The sequence below is a fragment of the Sinohyriopsis cumingii genome, chromosome 12 (genome assembly GCF_028554795.1).
Source record: "Sinohyriopsis cumingii isolate HCF-2022 chromosome 12, ASM2855479v2, whole genome shotgun sequence".
In the NCBI taxonomy this organism is placed as follows: Eukaryota; Metazoa; Mollusca; class Bivalvia; order Unionida; family Unionidae; genus Sinohyriopsis; species Sinohyriopsis cumingii.
In genome coordinates, this window is record NC_142972.1 from 41336863 (window position 1) to 41350477 (window position 13615).

A 13615-nucleotide genomic window follows, 5' to 3' on the forward strand; every position below is an offset into this window, starting at 1 on the left:
GTTTTTCCCCTAAGATTCATTGATTTGGAAACTCAATGGCATGTTTTTGCGTTTGGATATCTTCTGTGAGTGCTGAGGATATTTAACTTTGCATCTCTTCTTCAGTAAGTAACTAAATTATTGTTATGGAAGGACCGTTTGATAAATGTGTCAAGCATGTTTTGACCGTTTAACAACAATACCTGAAAAAGACAAGCTAGGCATATTCCATTTTTAATAGCCTAGGCACTAGTCACATATAAGGTTTCATTTCGGCAAGGTTTAGTTTAAATCGAACTTCAAATGAAAAAAGTGTGAATGTTTGAAAACAATGAAACAGTTCATGAAAAATAAAGTCTTTATTTGTTTCATGCGTTATTTTTTATTTTAAGTCTAAAGTTTTGCTTAAATATAAAATACATCTGAAAGAATCATTTCTTTCAAATGTTTTGTATTTTAGACATACCTTCTGCCTCTCCATGCACGCTCGTATCCATTTCCATTTCAAGTGAACGGCTCCGCTAATGTTAATCAGCGACGTTTTAGTCCATCTGAACATCTCAGAATGCATTAGGACAAAGCTAGTCATGATTACCGTGAGGTATTTTGGCTAGCATATTCATGGCACGGGATTAGCATTATCGAAGCCGTAAATTTGAAGCTTACACAGCGGTGCAGAAGGCTGGTTTAAAAGGGTTTGATTATTTTGAAAGAAACTCATAATTTTCATGCACATTTTAGCAACTCTATGCTTATATTGAGTTACATGTAGAAGAGGTACAATACGCAGATGGTCCCCAACAAAACTGTAGCAAAGATTTTAATTTTATCTTAATGCTTTATTACACATGTTTAATGTTGTCTCTATTATCCGGTATCTTATCTATCAATCTATTCTCTTATCATTTTCTTTTTAAAATAACTTTATTGACTAAGTTCATGCATAAAAAATTATTTTGATTTCTACTTAATTTGATCTTATTATATCTTTTAGCCAGTTATACCCAACAATATATTTTCTTTCGTATTTCATTTTAATTGATAACTACACGTTTATATTCAATCTACAAATAAAGCAAAGTCTTGTTTTTCAATTTTTTTCAAATTTATTTGGAAGCTTGTACATTCTGCGCTTCTTGCATCCGAAACTGTTTTTTTGAAGTGAGTATATGCGTCCATTTCGTTGATATGGTGAGGTTGGGTCAGAAATAAATTACATGTTAGTAACATATAAGGAAGCATTTGCAAACACTAACGTTCGGGGATCAATTCAGTAATTCTAATAGTATTGTCCGTTTATTTGAGGTGATATCTCCCGAATTGTTAACAGTTAATGGCTGACAATTCTAAATGATGATCCCATACTAGGTAAATAGTAGTATAATGGACTTTGGAGTTGTAAATATAAGAAAATCTGGATGGTCGGCAAAATGTGCGTACACACCACATTGAGATTTAAAATTTAAATTCGTAGTAACGTCAATGTTATATCCGTGTACAATTTCAAAAAATAAACCAAGGAATACAAATTTCCCCCTTTCCATTCCGTTCCTCAGAGACAGTGGTACATACATCCAAGTATTGTGGGCGGTTTTTACACGAGACATGTGGCAGTTCATGATGGTTTTTGCCATCATTCTTGTTGCTTTTAGCGGCTCCTTCCTACTATCTCTTCGAGGTGACAACACTTTGAATGTTTTTCAGGAGACCAGGTGAGCAAAAGAGGTTCATAACAGATCATATATATTATTATACTTCATAAATATTAGAACCGTTCTGTTTAGTCCATAATTACTGCACTGCACACAAACACACACACACACACACACACACACACACACACACACACATTAGATAATGGCATGACATGATTTTGTGGATTTTCCAATAAAAAAGTAAAATCTTTGCAAAAATGTAAATCAGATGAGAGAAAAGTTAGAATCTGAAAATGACACGTGTAATTATAATCAAACCAACGACTGAGGGGCCCCGAGTGGCCGAGTGGTCTAAAGCGCTCTCCGTTACGGATCACTGCCATCTCACTTCTGTCCGTAGCTTCTCGTGGGTCAGTGGCTCTTCCCGGGTTCTTCCTCCACCATTAATACTGACCGCCATGCATAGCCTATCGTGTGCTGAAAAATGGCGCTAAACCCCACAACAACAACAAAAACCAGTGACTGAATGCGGCCTACAATAACAAACCCAAGACAAATCGAAGTATAAAGCACGTCCTCTCACTGTCGTAGTGTTGATAGCAGATGTTTTGTGCCCGACCTAACACTTGTTCTAGCTCAGGAAGTATAAAAGTCTCTGGTGATTTTGTGAGTTTAAGGCTAGTTTTCAACACATGACAGGTCATACACTTGGACCAGTACATCTGGTGGAGGGAGAACCCCAGGAAGTATTGATAGCCACAGCAATTTTATGCGTGCATACATTTTTACATTGAGGAAAGTGAGCTTCATTTTCAAAATCTTTACTTAGTACGTCACTGAATGAAGGAAAGTTAGCAGGGACTTATTCGGTATAATAAAAAGAGTTATTTTCCTAACAGCTAAGGAAATGTATTCTCCCAGGTTGACAAAAAGGCGATACTTGCACAGCGTGCTTCTGGATATGGTGTGATTGATTATTTTTGTTATATGGGTTTGCCAGGCAAAATTGTAAGTTTTCAGACTTTTAATGTAGTGCTGTAGAAATTGCGTTACCGAATTCCACGGCAATACTGCACTGTTTTCACATGGACAAGTAGATCTTATACTTTATTTTATATGTAGTAAACCTATCAGCTTGTGCATACCGAGCTCAAATACCGAAACATTTTTATCCGCTCCCAAAAGGCTTCTAAGATAATAAGTTTCATACCTACAGTGTATATATGTATATACTAGGAAAGAGAAACGTATGTATCAATACGTACATGATTTACTAAACTATTTATAATCCCCTTATTGTAAAATAATGTTTACATTTGATATCAGATGATCATGCTATTTTGGACAATACTTATTGTAATAGTTTCTAAGCCTAATACATCAGTAGGTTTGAATAGCCTAGATGTCATTTTCGCACTTAACTTCTATTGATGTTTTAACTTTAGAATACACCTGACTTTGATGTAAGCCTTCCTGAAAATAAGCTAAGAAAAATTAACAATGTTTATTATTAACCACCGCTTATCTGAGAACGTCATGGGCAAGGAAGACTTATATTAAAAACGTTAGTCGTCTTTGTTTTCTTTTTTAAATACAAAATACACTCTATTTTATTTTCTTAACCATGGAATAATACAGGTAACACTTCAAAGAGATAGATCTATGATTACGGCTCCTTGGAGGTATTCTCTTTCGGAACATATTGATAATTTCGACATACGTGCTGCAACAGGCTGGACGCACGGTTCCCGTAGACGAAAACATTTGGTATTCAGGTCTTATCCTTCATCTTGCCTTAAAGGTATCTAATTTCGTCATCATAGAATTTCTAAAAATGAATCTTGCAAAATCTCTGGAATACATTTCAACATATTACTGGTTACAGATATTTCGTTTTAAAACAAAAATAGCAGGCTAGAAGGATTTTCTTCTCTATCAAAGAGAACTGTCTAAAAGGATGAAAACTGAGTAAATCACCTATCAATGAGTCAGATAGCGGTGTTTGATTGGTTGAATGCCAGGGATTATGTCATGTCTAAATTATCAGTTGTAATTTATCTAAGGTATGCGCAATATGTATTTACTTCTCCGTTTATACCTTTGTTAGATTTTAGTGATTAGTTGTTTCATTATAGAAAGTCAATGTTGGGGAAATATTTCTCAGTCGGATTAATTAGCCCGTTTCTTGGTAACAGACGTCACAGTTTACTGTATCCATGAGATTATATGATGGCATGAATTAGTTTCGTAGTTTGAGATGGGATCATACTAGCATAAATGGACATGTCGCCAAGTAGTTCCTATCTTAATTTAGAGGTGTTGACTGATTGTGCCTTTCAGTGTGAAATATTCGTGACAGGAACTAATACTTTGTGCCGTGGAATAATTGGGAAGGGATGATTCCTTTATTTTGAGATGCCTTTTATTGTATCTTCGGAAGCAGTGTGATGTAGGTGCGAATGTGAAATATGGCTCAGAGTTGTGTTTTGACTGACCCGGGGATGGAATTGGAAAATAGTTCCCTGCGTTGGGTGTTTGAATTGTGTTTTGTATTGCCTGGTGTTGAGTACATACGTAACGATATGGATGCCTAACAAGGAGAAGCTATGCAGTTGTGAAACTTTTATATTTGTGATCATTGATCGATAAGAGAAAAATGATTTACAATCTTGGCGCGTTGCGTTATGCGATTTTCCAGCTGACAACGGCTATTGTCTAGAAGTCCTTAGAAATAGGGGAAAACAACGGGCTTCCAGCCCAAGCTTGTAACAATATTTACCTTTCTCATCTATTGTTGTCAAAAGGTTAACATTGAAGCAGATTTTACAATAAGAATGTAGTTGGCTGTCCTCTTATATTTTCAGTGGATACTGGAGGATACTCTTTGTTGGGGTGAGGACAATAGTAGAAGCATCATCAACGATCAATTATACCTCTGGGGGATATACGTAAGTAACCGTACCTTTGTTATTACAGGCACGATACTATAATGAAGGACCTTATGACGAGGTAGTGCTTTATTTCACTATGAGGTATTCTTTGTATAGCATTTTATTCTATTCTAACTCTCACAAAACAAACAATTACAGCTTGAATGGTCAATTGATGGTATAGCATGCAACGTAAAATGTGTTTAAATCATCTGGTAAAAAAACTAAAGGATTCTTTAATCATTATGTATTTAATTTATGTCTGAAATGAAATCGGTATTTGCTGTTTTATGTACACGCTAAGTATAATTTCGATAAATACAAACTTTAGACAGAAACTCATCCAAAACAAGAAAAACTTTATTTAAACTGCTTAGAAATAGTGTTATGGAGACATTCTCCACTAGAGATGGTGAAAATGAGCTATAAATAATGCTATATTTATAATCTTTTACCATCGTTCTTCTTTTGAGTTCTGTGTTTGCTTTTCAGGTGTAAAATAAACTAGGCAAACGAAAAGTGTAAGAATTATGCTTGTAACACTTCATTAACTTGTAACACTTGAAGCTTGTACACACTCTGTAACAAGTAAGATTTATGTTTGTACACAACCAATTAACAAATAAAACTCCATGATTGTACACAACCCATTAACAAATCAGTCTCATGATTGTACACAACCCAATAACAAGTAAGGCTCATGATTGTGCACAACCCATTAACAAGAAAGACTTAGGCTTGTACACACTCTTTAACAAATAAGAGTCATGATTGTACACAAGCCATTAACAAATGAGACTTAGACTTGTACACACTCTTTAAGAAGATCCATGCTTGTACACACTCTTCAGCAAGTAAAACTTGTGCTTGAACACACTCTTTAACAAGTGAAACCTACGATTTTAAACACTCAATAACAAGTAATGTGTATGCTTGTACACAACTCATTACAAAGAAGACAGATTTGTACACTCTTTAACAAATCCCATACTTGTACACACTCTTTAACAAGAAAGACTTATGCTTGTACACACCTCGTTAGCAAGTGAGATTAATGCATGTATGCACTCTGTAACAAATAAAACATATGACTGTAAAGGCTCATTAACATGTAATATGTATGCTTGTATACAACCCATTAACAAGTAAGACTTATGATTGTAGACAACACGTTACAAAGCAAGACGCAGATTTGTACACACTTTATAACAAGACCTAAGACTGTACACACACTTTAACAAGTAAGGTTTATATTTGTACACAACCCATTAACTAGTATGGCTCATTCTTGTAAACACGCTCTAACAAGTTAGACCTATGCTTGTACACACGCTTTAACAAGCAAGATTTATACTTTTACACAATATTTATCAAACGACAATCTTGAGACAGTTTGGAGTTGTTATGGCTAGCAATACTGTGTCTGGAAAGAATATGTTTGTCTCATTATAAGTGTTTTTGATTCGTAGAATAAAAATAAGAGAAGGCATGACCATATATGCTTTGTAGAATAGAAATTAGAGAAGACGTGATCAGATATGCTTTGTAGGATAGGAATTAGAGACGATGTGATCAGAAATGCTTTGTAGAATAGAAATTAGAGAAGACGTGATCAGATATGTTTTGTAGAATAGGAATTAGAGACGATGTGATCAGAAATACTTTGTAGGATATAAATTAGAGAAGACGTAATCAGAAATACTTTGTCAAATAGAAATTACAGAAGACGTGATCAGTCATGCTTTGTAGAATTGAAATTAGAGAAGGCGTGATCAGACATGCTTTGTAGAATAGAAATTACAGAAGACGTGATCAGACATGCTTTGTAGAATAGAAATTAGAGAAAGTGTGATCATACATGCTTTGTAGAATAGAAATTAGAGACGGCGTGATAATATTTAACGGTAGCCTGTTACATAGCACAAGTTACGAGACAAAACATCATTATTATCTTTTACTTTTGTATCTGATTTATCTGCTCATGGAATAAGTAAACTTTTAAAGAACAATTTTGACCGAAATGAGAATAAGTGCCCCTTTGACTTTTTTAATAGCAGAGGTATAAACATAAAAAACCACAAAGAAGCAAAACAAAAGCTAAGAGATACACCAAAATGAGTTAGTTATTCTCTAAAAACGTTTAACGTATTTCCGTGATTATATTTCCCAGACCTGTCAAACATTTTTATACTTATTTGCTTCCTGTTTTTGTGTATCACCCTCCTGCTTAACCTACTGATTGCGCAGCTCAACAACACCTACCAGGAAATGCGAGACAAAGCCAAGAATCTGTACGAGCTAAAGCGGGCCTTCATCATACGAGGATGGGAAAGGGCTCAATATGGAAGGGTGAGTGTAGTGGTCCTTCACTGAAAAGCCTATCAGTATAGCGCCGTCCCTTTTATAACATAGGTATCGCAGTGGACTCCTTTAAACAGGTTAAATTTGATTATATTATTACATCATAATTTCTTTCTCTTTAACTTAGCTCTTAGCTGTTGTTTGGCACTTGTAATATGGTTTTGCATCATTAAGTAAAATGGTTTTATGTTTTGTACACTATTATAACTGTTTTGCTGGATAATACCTTAGTTTAAGATGACCTCATTTATATTGCGGATCTCTTCTGTGACTCACATACACATTATTGTAGAGAGCGAGTACTGTATTCTTTGGTATTGTATATCAACAGTAATGTAGAGAGTCAGTGCTGTATTCATGCATACTTCACATAAACAGTAATGTAGAGAGTGAGTGCTGTATTCTTTGGTATTGTATATCAACAGTAATGTAGAGAGTGAGTGCTGTGTGCATGGATACTTCACATAAACAGTATTGTAGAGAGCGAGTACTGTATTCTTTGGTATTGTATATCAACGGTAATGTAGAGAGTGAGTGTTGTATGCATGGATACTTCACATAAACAGTAATGTAGAGAGCGAGTGCTGCATTCATGGATACTTAACATAAACAGTATTGTAGAGAGTGAGTGCTGTATGCATGGATACGATACTTCATAAACAGTATTGTAGAGAGCGAGTACTGTATTCTTTGGTATTGTATATCAACGGTAATGTAGAGAGTGAGTGCTGTATTCATGGATACTTCACATAAACAGTAATGTAGAGAGTGAGTGCTGTGTGCATGGATACTTCACATAAACAGTATTGTAGAGAGCGAGTACTGTATTCTTTGGTGTTGTATATCAACGGTAATGTAGAGAGTGAGTGTTGTATGCATGGATACTTCACATAAACAGTAATGTAGAGAGCGAGTGCTGCATTCATGGATACTTAACATAAACAGTATTGTAGAGAGTGAGTGCTGTATGCATGGATACTTCACATAAACAGTATTGTAGAAGGTGAGTACTGTATTCATGGATATTTTACATAAACAGTATTGTAGAGAGAGAGAGAGAGTGAGTGTACTGTATTCATGAATATTTTGCATACACTGTAGTGGAGAGAGAGCACTGTATTCATGGAATTTGACTAGAAAGTCATTGATTTCTTCCTTTGTTCATTTTCAGTTATAGATCTAAAATACTATGGAATCATTTATTTTCTGTAGTATCAGTATTTATGGTTTTGATTTTATACAGCCTGCTTATGGGTTCATAAATTCGTGGGTGTAACTGCTGTGTCCGTTTTCATTAAAAAAAGGAGCAGCTGTCGTTGGTCATCGTCAGTATTTCTGTCACTGGACATTTAAAATATATCTTTAATGTAAAAATAACCGTTCAGTCAGCCAATAATACGTGTTATTTTTGTATTTGCTAACGCTAATTATGTTCGTCTTAACCTAGTAGTAGTTTATCTTGAAACTAAGATCTTAAAACACACGGCAAATAACATCATTTCATATTCTTTGAAGCTAATAATTATATTTATATATGAATATAAAACTCTTGTAAGATCAAAGTAAAAGTGATCTAAATATTTTAGCGTTAATGTTATTATTAATTTCAGAAAGCCCGGGTCACTCACTACATAGATGATGAGGATGTAAATGTTTTGGACAAACTTGGCAAAACGGTCGATGCAAACACGTATGAAACTGCCCAGTTTATGAATGAAGTCAGAGAGACACAAAGAAGACACGATACAGACATGCACAGCGTTAAAAAGTGCTTAGAGAATATTTTGAAAGTAATGCAGGAGGTAAACAGTCTTCATGAAAAACATGAGATTGGTCCAGGCGAAATAAAAACGCAAGGTATTTTACAGAGTGAGACTGCACGATAAAAGTGGGAAGATTTCGAAAGGCTTAGTGTGAATCTCGCGTGTGTCGAGGAAATCTAATTGTCTGGTAGGGCCAAGTCAACCAGCTGGTACATTGATTGACAGGTGAAACTTGCTACACGATTGATCACCCATTCTTTTGTGTGTTACACATCTTTTTCGGTACGGCGAGTTAACACATCTCCAACGGCATATCCAATCATAGCGTGCGTATCCCATAAAATATTGAACCTTTCTAGACGGCTAGAAACAGAAACTAGTTTTGTAAAAGTTCACAACATTACACCCCGGTGCTGATGAAATCAGGAGAAAACACGTGTCAATCACGCCACAAATTCATAGTCTAGTGCAGGGGTCTCCAAACTTTTCAGCCCGAGGGCCGCATTAACTATCAAACAGCAGTTCGGGGGCCGACTACACACTCGAGGTCCAAATAAAAAAGAATCAAAACATGGATGTTGTTTTTAATTATTTATTTAATATTATTTTATTCAGTTATTATTTAATAACACATTGATACACTACACATGAACACCTGTATTAGTGGGAATGGTGAAATTGTTTCCTGGATGCCAAAATAGCAGACATTTCTGGCTTTAGATTTGATGTCCCTAACATCAACAGTGACCTGAGATTATCATCGGACAAGTTTGTTCTCAAATTGTTCTTCACGTATTTCATTCTTGAAAATGTTTGTTCACACAGGTATGTTGTTCCAAAGATTGAAAGGTACCTTGATGCAAAAGTTTTGAGATTAGGAAAGTCTTCCTTGGGCAAAAACTGGTAAAAACCAACCAGTCCTTCTTTGAACTTGTCCCTAAGGAGGTCATTTGCTTGCAACTCAATGACCTCCAGCTGCAGTTCATTTGGGCAACTGGCCACATCTGCTTCAAATGGGTTTTGAAACAGTCTCACTTCTTCTGCCTTTGAATCCAAGTCAGAAAACCGCTGCTGAAACTGCAGCTGGAGGTCTTTGATGATCTCGCATGCAAATGACGTGGGAACTCAGCTGTTGCTTCAGCCATGAAGACCTTGCACTGCTGAAAGTGCGTCAAGTTGTTGGCCTGTACTTGTTCCAAAAACAAGACAAGTTTGGATCTGAAGGTCTTTAGGTGGGTGTATAGATCAGAAACTAGATTTTCCTCTCCTTGTAGTTTTAGGTTCAGAAAATTTAAATGACTAGTTATGTCTGCAGCAAAGGCCAATTTCCATACCCACTCTTCATCAGACAGTAATGGCTGTGTCCTCTGAGATGTGAGTTGATTTTGTAATTTAGAAAATTTTTCGGCACGGACTTTACCCTCCAACTGTGCATATTTCTCCTGATGTTTGCTTTGATGATGACGGCGCAGGTTGTAATCTTTCATCACAGCCACGGTTTCGTTGCAAATCACACACAATGAGGTTGTATTCTTTCATCACAGCCACGGTTTCGTTGCAAATCACACACAATGCTTTCTCGCCGGATTTGATGAAGAAGTATTTCAAACTCCATTCTTCTTGAAATTGCCGACACTCATCGTCTATTTTTCTTTTCCTCTTCTCGGCCATCGCTGGGCACTAAAATAAAGTGAATTCAACATGAATAAATAGTGAAACTGAAAGTATCTTGCACACAATATCGCTCATAAAACCTGATTATGTGAACTAATTTCGTCGCAATTATAGCTGCAAATGACCCGGAACAATTTTTAAAAATTCTTATCATTTCTTAAGTTAAACTTACCTGAATATAGTGTGCAAATATATCCACTTATGGTAGAGAGATTGTTGCTTTTAATGTTTCCTCTTCAGAATATTCGCAATCAGACGCTAACTGACACCAACACCTCCTCATCGCAGCAGTCAACCGCAACTGGCAAACTGTGATCAAAATAATCAAGTCTTGAACAAGCAGCAAACCATCTAAAAACTCCGCCACTAGATGGCGTTATATCATCTCATTGACTGTGAACGGAAGTAGAAAAACTAAGCAGCGAATAAGGTTTTGCAATGTAGTGATCGGTTGGAAAACATAACGCACTACTGCGCGCCTCTATTTTAATTCGGTAAAAACATAACGTCCACGTAAGCGGCGGCTGATCTTGGCAGGATACACGTAAATTTCCGTAATTTTTTTCCGTAGACAAAAAGGTCTCCACGGGCCGGATGTGAGTATGTGTGTGTGTGTGTGTGAGAGAGAGAGAGAGAGTTGTGTGTGATTTAGATTTGTAACGTAGCTTTAACAATTTTCCAGTCATATCGCTACGATGTCTGAAGTGTGGCAGTTTAAAGTGATGTATATCACCAGGGCATCGTGCCGCAGACATCCCACCCAGTCACATTATCCTGACACCAGGCCGACTAGTCCTAACACTAACCTCTTAATGCTGAGCGCCTAGCGAGGCAGCTGTTAGTACCATTTTTAGAAGTCTTTGGTATGACGCGGCCGGGGTTCGAACCCACGACCTCCCGCATTCGGGGCGGACGCTCTAACCATTTGGCCACCGGAGCGGTGCGTATAGTGTCATGAAATGGATATTATAATATTACAAGTGAAATGACTCCTTAACATTTTTGAAGAAAGAAAAAATTGAGATGAAGATAAGGGTCAGACGTGTTATCAGTAGTATTATGACCTTGTGTGTACTCACATTTTCTTAAAAAAATACTGCACACTTTGTTTTTTAACTACAAACTTTCAGAATAACGATACATTTGTATCAAAGTTTGCTCACATCATAATCTACCAAGTTGCTTTTTAGGCAAAGTTTGTTTTTTACTGTGAAAATGTTTATTTCCTAAATACTTAGAAAACTCCACTGAAACGTATAGTATTATTATATCTGCGATTAAAAACAAAGCAAAAAGAAAACAATGGTGTTCATTTGTGTTTGAAAACTTTAGTTGCTCTTCTCAACAGGACCTTATAGACCTAAGCAATCTGGAATCATTTAAGGTTTGGTCACACAATGCATCTTAGCGCTTAAGTCCGGTATCCAAATCACGATGGGCAGACAGGGATTATTGGTCTAAGCAAGGTCGCCCGCAAAAGTAATTTTTTTTTTGGGGGGGGGAATTGTAGTGGTCAGCTTTTAAGTTTTAAGAAGATGAGTTTTGAGGTGAAATTGGGTGGAGGGGGGGGGGGGGGGAAGGCATGTGCCAGCTTGCCATTATGTGCGGGTGCCAATGGGTCTAAAGCGTTCATTTTCACTAGTCACTCACGTATCTCATCTCTGTCCGCTTGAGATCGAGTCTCGCCTCCACCAACGTGGGTATTTGAGGAACTTGCTAGTACCTGCCCATGGGTCGATGGTTCTTCCTGGTGTCTTCCTCCACCAAATATACTAAAATAGTGTTAAATCCCTCAAAACACCACCTCCCAAATCAAGAGATCAAACGTCAGCATTAAGCCCAAGGACCCATTTTGACCATCAAAGAACAAAAAAGGAATTAAGAAAAAGTTTTCTTTGAGTGCACATCGTTTTATAATTTTGTTGTAAGTTACGCATGTAAACTGCTATATTTTTTCAGGTTGGTCGGGTTTTATCTTCCCACTCTAGTCACAGGGCGTGGGTGGCTATCTAAGGATAGATTGTGTTGGAGCGCTACACTCATTGCAGACCGTTCTGGTAAGAGCGTTCGCCTCGAATGCGGGAGGTTGCGGGTTCGAACCCAGGCCAAATCATACCAAAGACTTATACAAATGGTGCTAACAGCTGCCGCGCTTGGTGCTCAGCATTAAGAGGTTAGAGTTAGGACTGGTCGGCCTGGTGTCAGAATAATGTGACTGGGTGGGACATCATGCTACATGTCTGCGGCATGATTCCCTAGTGCTAGACATGGCTATAAACAGCCACACTGCAGACATCGTAGCGATATGACTGAAAAATTGTTAAAGCTCTGTTAAAAATCCAAATCACACACACACACACACACACACACACACATTACATAAGGTTACTAAAACGCAGGTAATTATATACACCTGATCATATACTAGGTCTCTGAATGTGTTATTTTTAAACAAAATGGTATATTAAGAATACATATCAAAATCAATACCTGCACTAAAACATCATTCAGATGCATCTTTTCATCAAAATCGTTAAACGTTATGAATTCACTAAACGTTTGGTCTTGAGAATAGCTAGACAAGAAGCCTGTGCCATTCTAATTCATCTTACCAAATACGTTTGCAGAAAAAAAAATAATTTAAATATTGGTCTCTATTGTTCAATACATTTTGCTACAAAACTTTACTTTTCATAATTATTTTGCAATATTGTGTGTTTGAATTCATCTCTTTAACACGGTTTATTTTAATAGATTACGTACTTGTAGGTTATTGCATTTGAATGGGAAAATATGAATTAGGTTTTCGGAGTAATACTGCACAGCCTTGGGAATACACTATTAATCCGAGGAAACTAGTTCATATTTTCCCATACATATGCAGTAACCTCTTTATTATATACTCATTTTGTTATTCTACCAATGGCTTAATTAAAGAAAAATACACTTCAAGACAAAATTAATTGAATTTCTGCTGTATTCAAATATAAATGCACAACCGTAGATTCATCAATACACAACAACAACATTAACGCGAACATATCACCTCCTAGCGATCTTTGAACTTCGTCGCGTGCTCGAAATTAGTTTAACAAAGAATTGTCGTTGTGATCTACTTATAATTGAAATTTCGAGTCATATTCTGAATTAATGTGCATTGCAACAACGTTTCCATCTGGTGTGGAATGAATGGATTTTTTGTTGTTGTTGTCGATTCTACCCATTTCTGCTGGTTACAGACTGGATTTATTTG

The 13615-nt window shown here is 36.5% G+C and overlaps 1 protein-coding gene and 1 long non-coding RNA gene across 2 annotated transcripts; both read left to right on the forward strand.

Moving 5' to 3' along the window:
* Positions 1–1541: 1541 nt before the first annotated feature.
* LOC149786324 (uncharacterized) lies at positions 1542–5124 on the forward strand. Its single transcript, XR_016425198.1, has 2 exons — positions 1542–1691; positions 4499–5124. It is a non-coding gene; the product is annotated as an uncharacterized LOC149786324 (long non-coding RNA).
* Positions 5125–6225: 1101 nt separating this feature from the next.
* Positions 6226–9191, forward strand: LOC149786325 (uncharacterized). The gene is made up of 2 exons (XM_089978182.1): positions 6226–6913; positions 8536–9191. Exons 1-2 carry the CDS (start codon positions 6833–6835, stop codon positions 8809–8811), a joined length of 357 nt encoding a protein of 118 aa, XP_089834308.1. The 5' UTR covers positions 6226–6832; the 3' UTR covers positions 8812–9191.
* The last annotated feature ends 4424 nt before the right edge of the window (positions 9192–13615 follow it).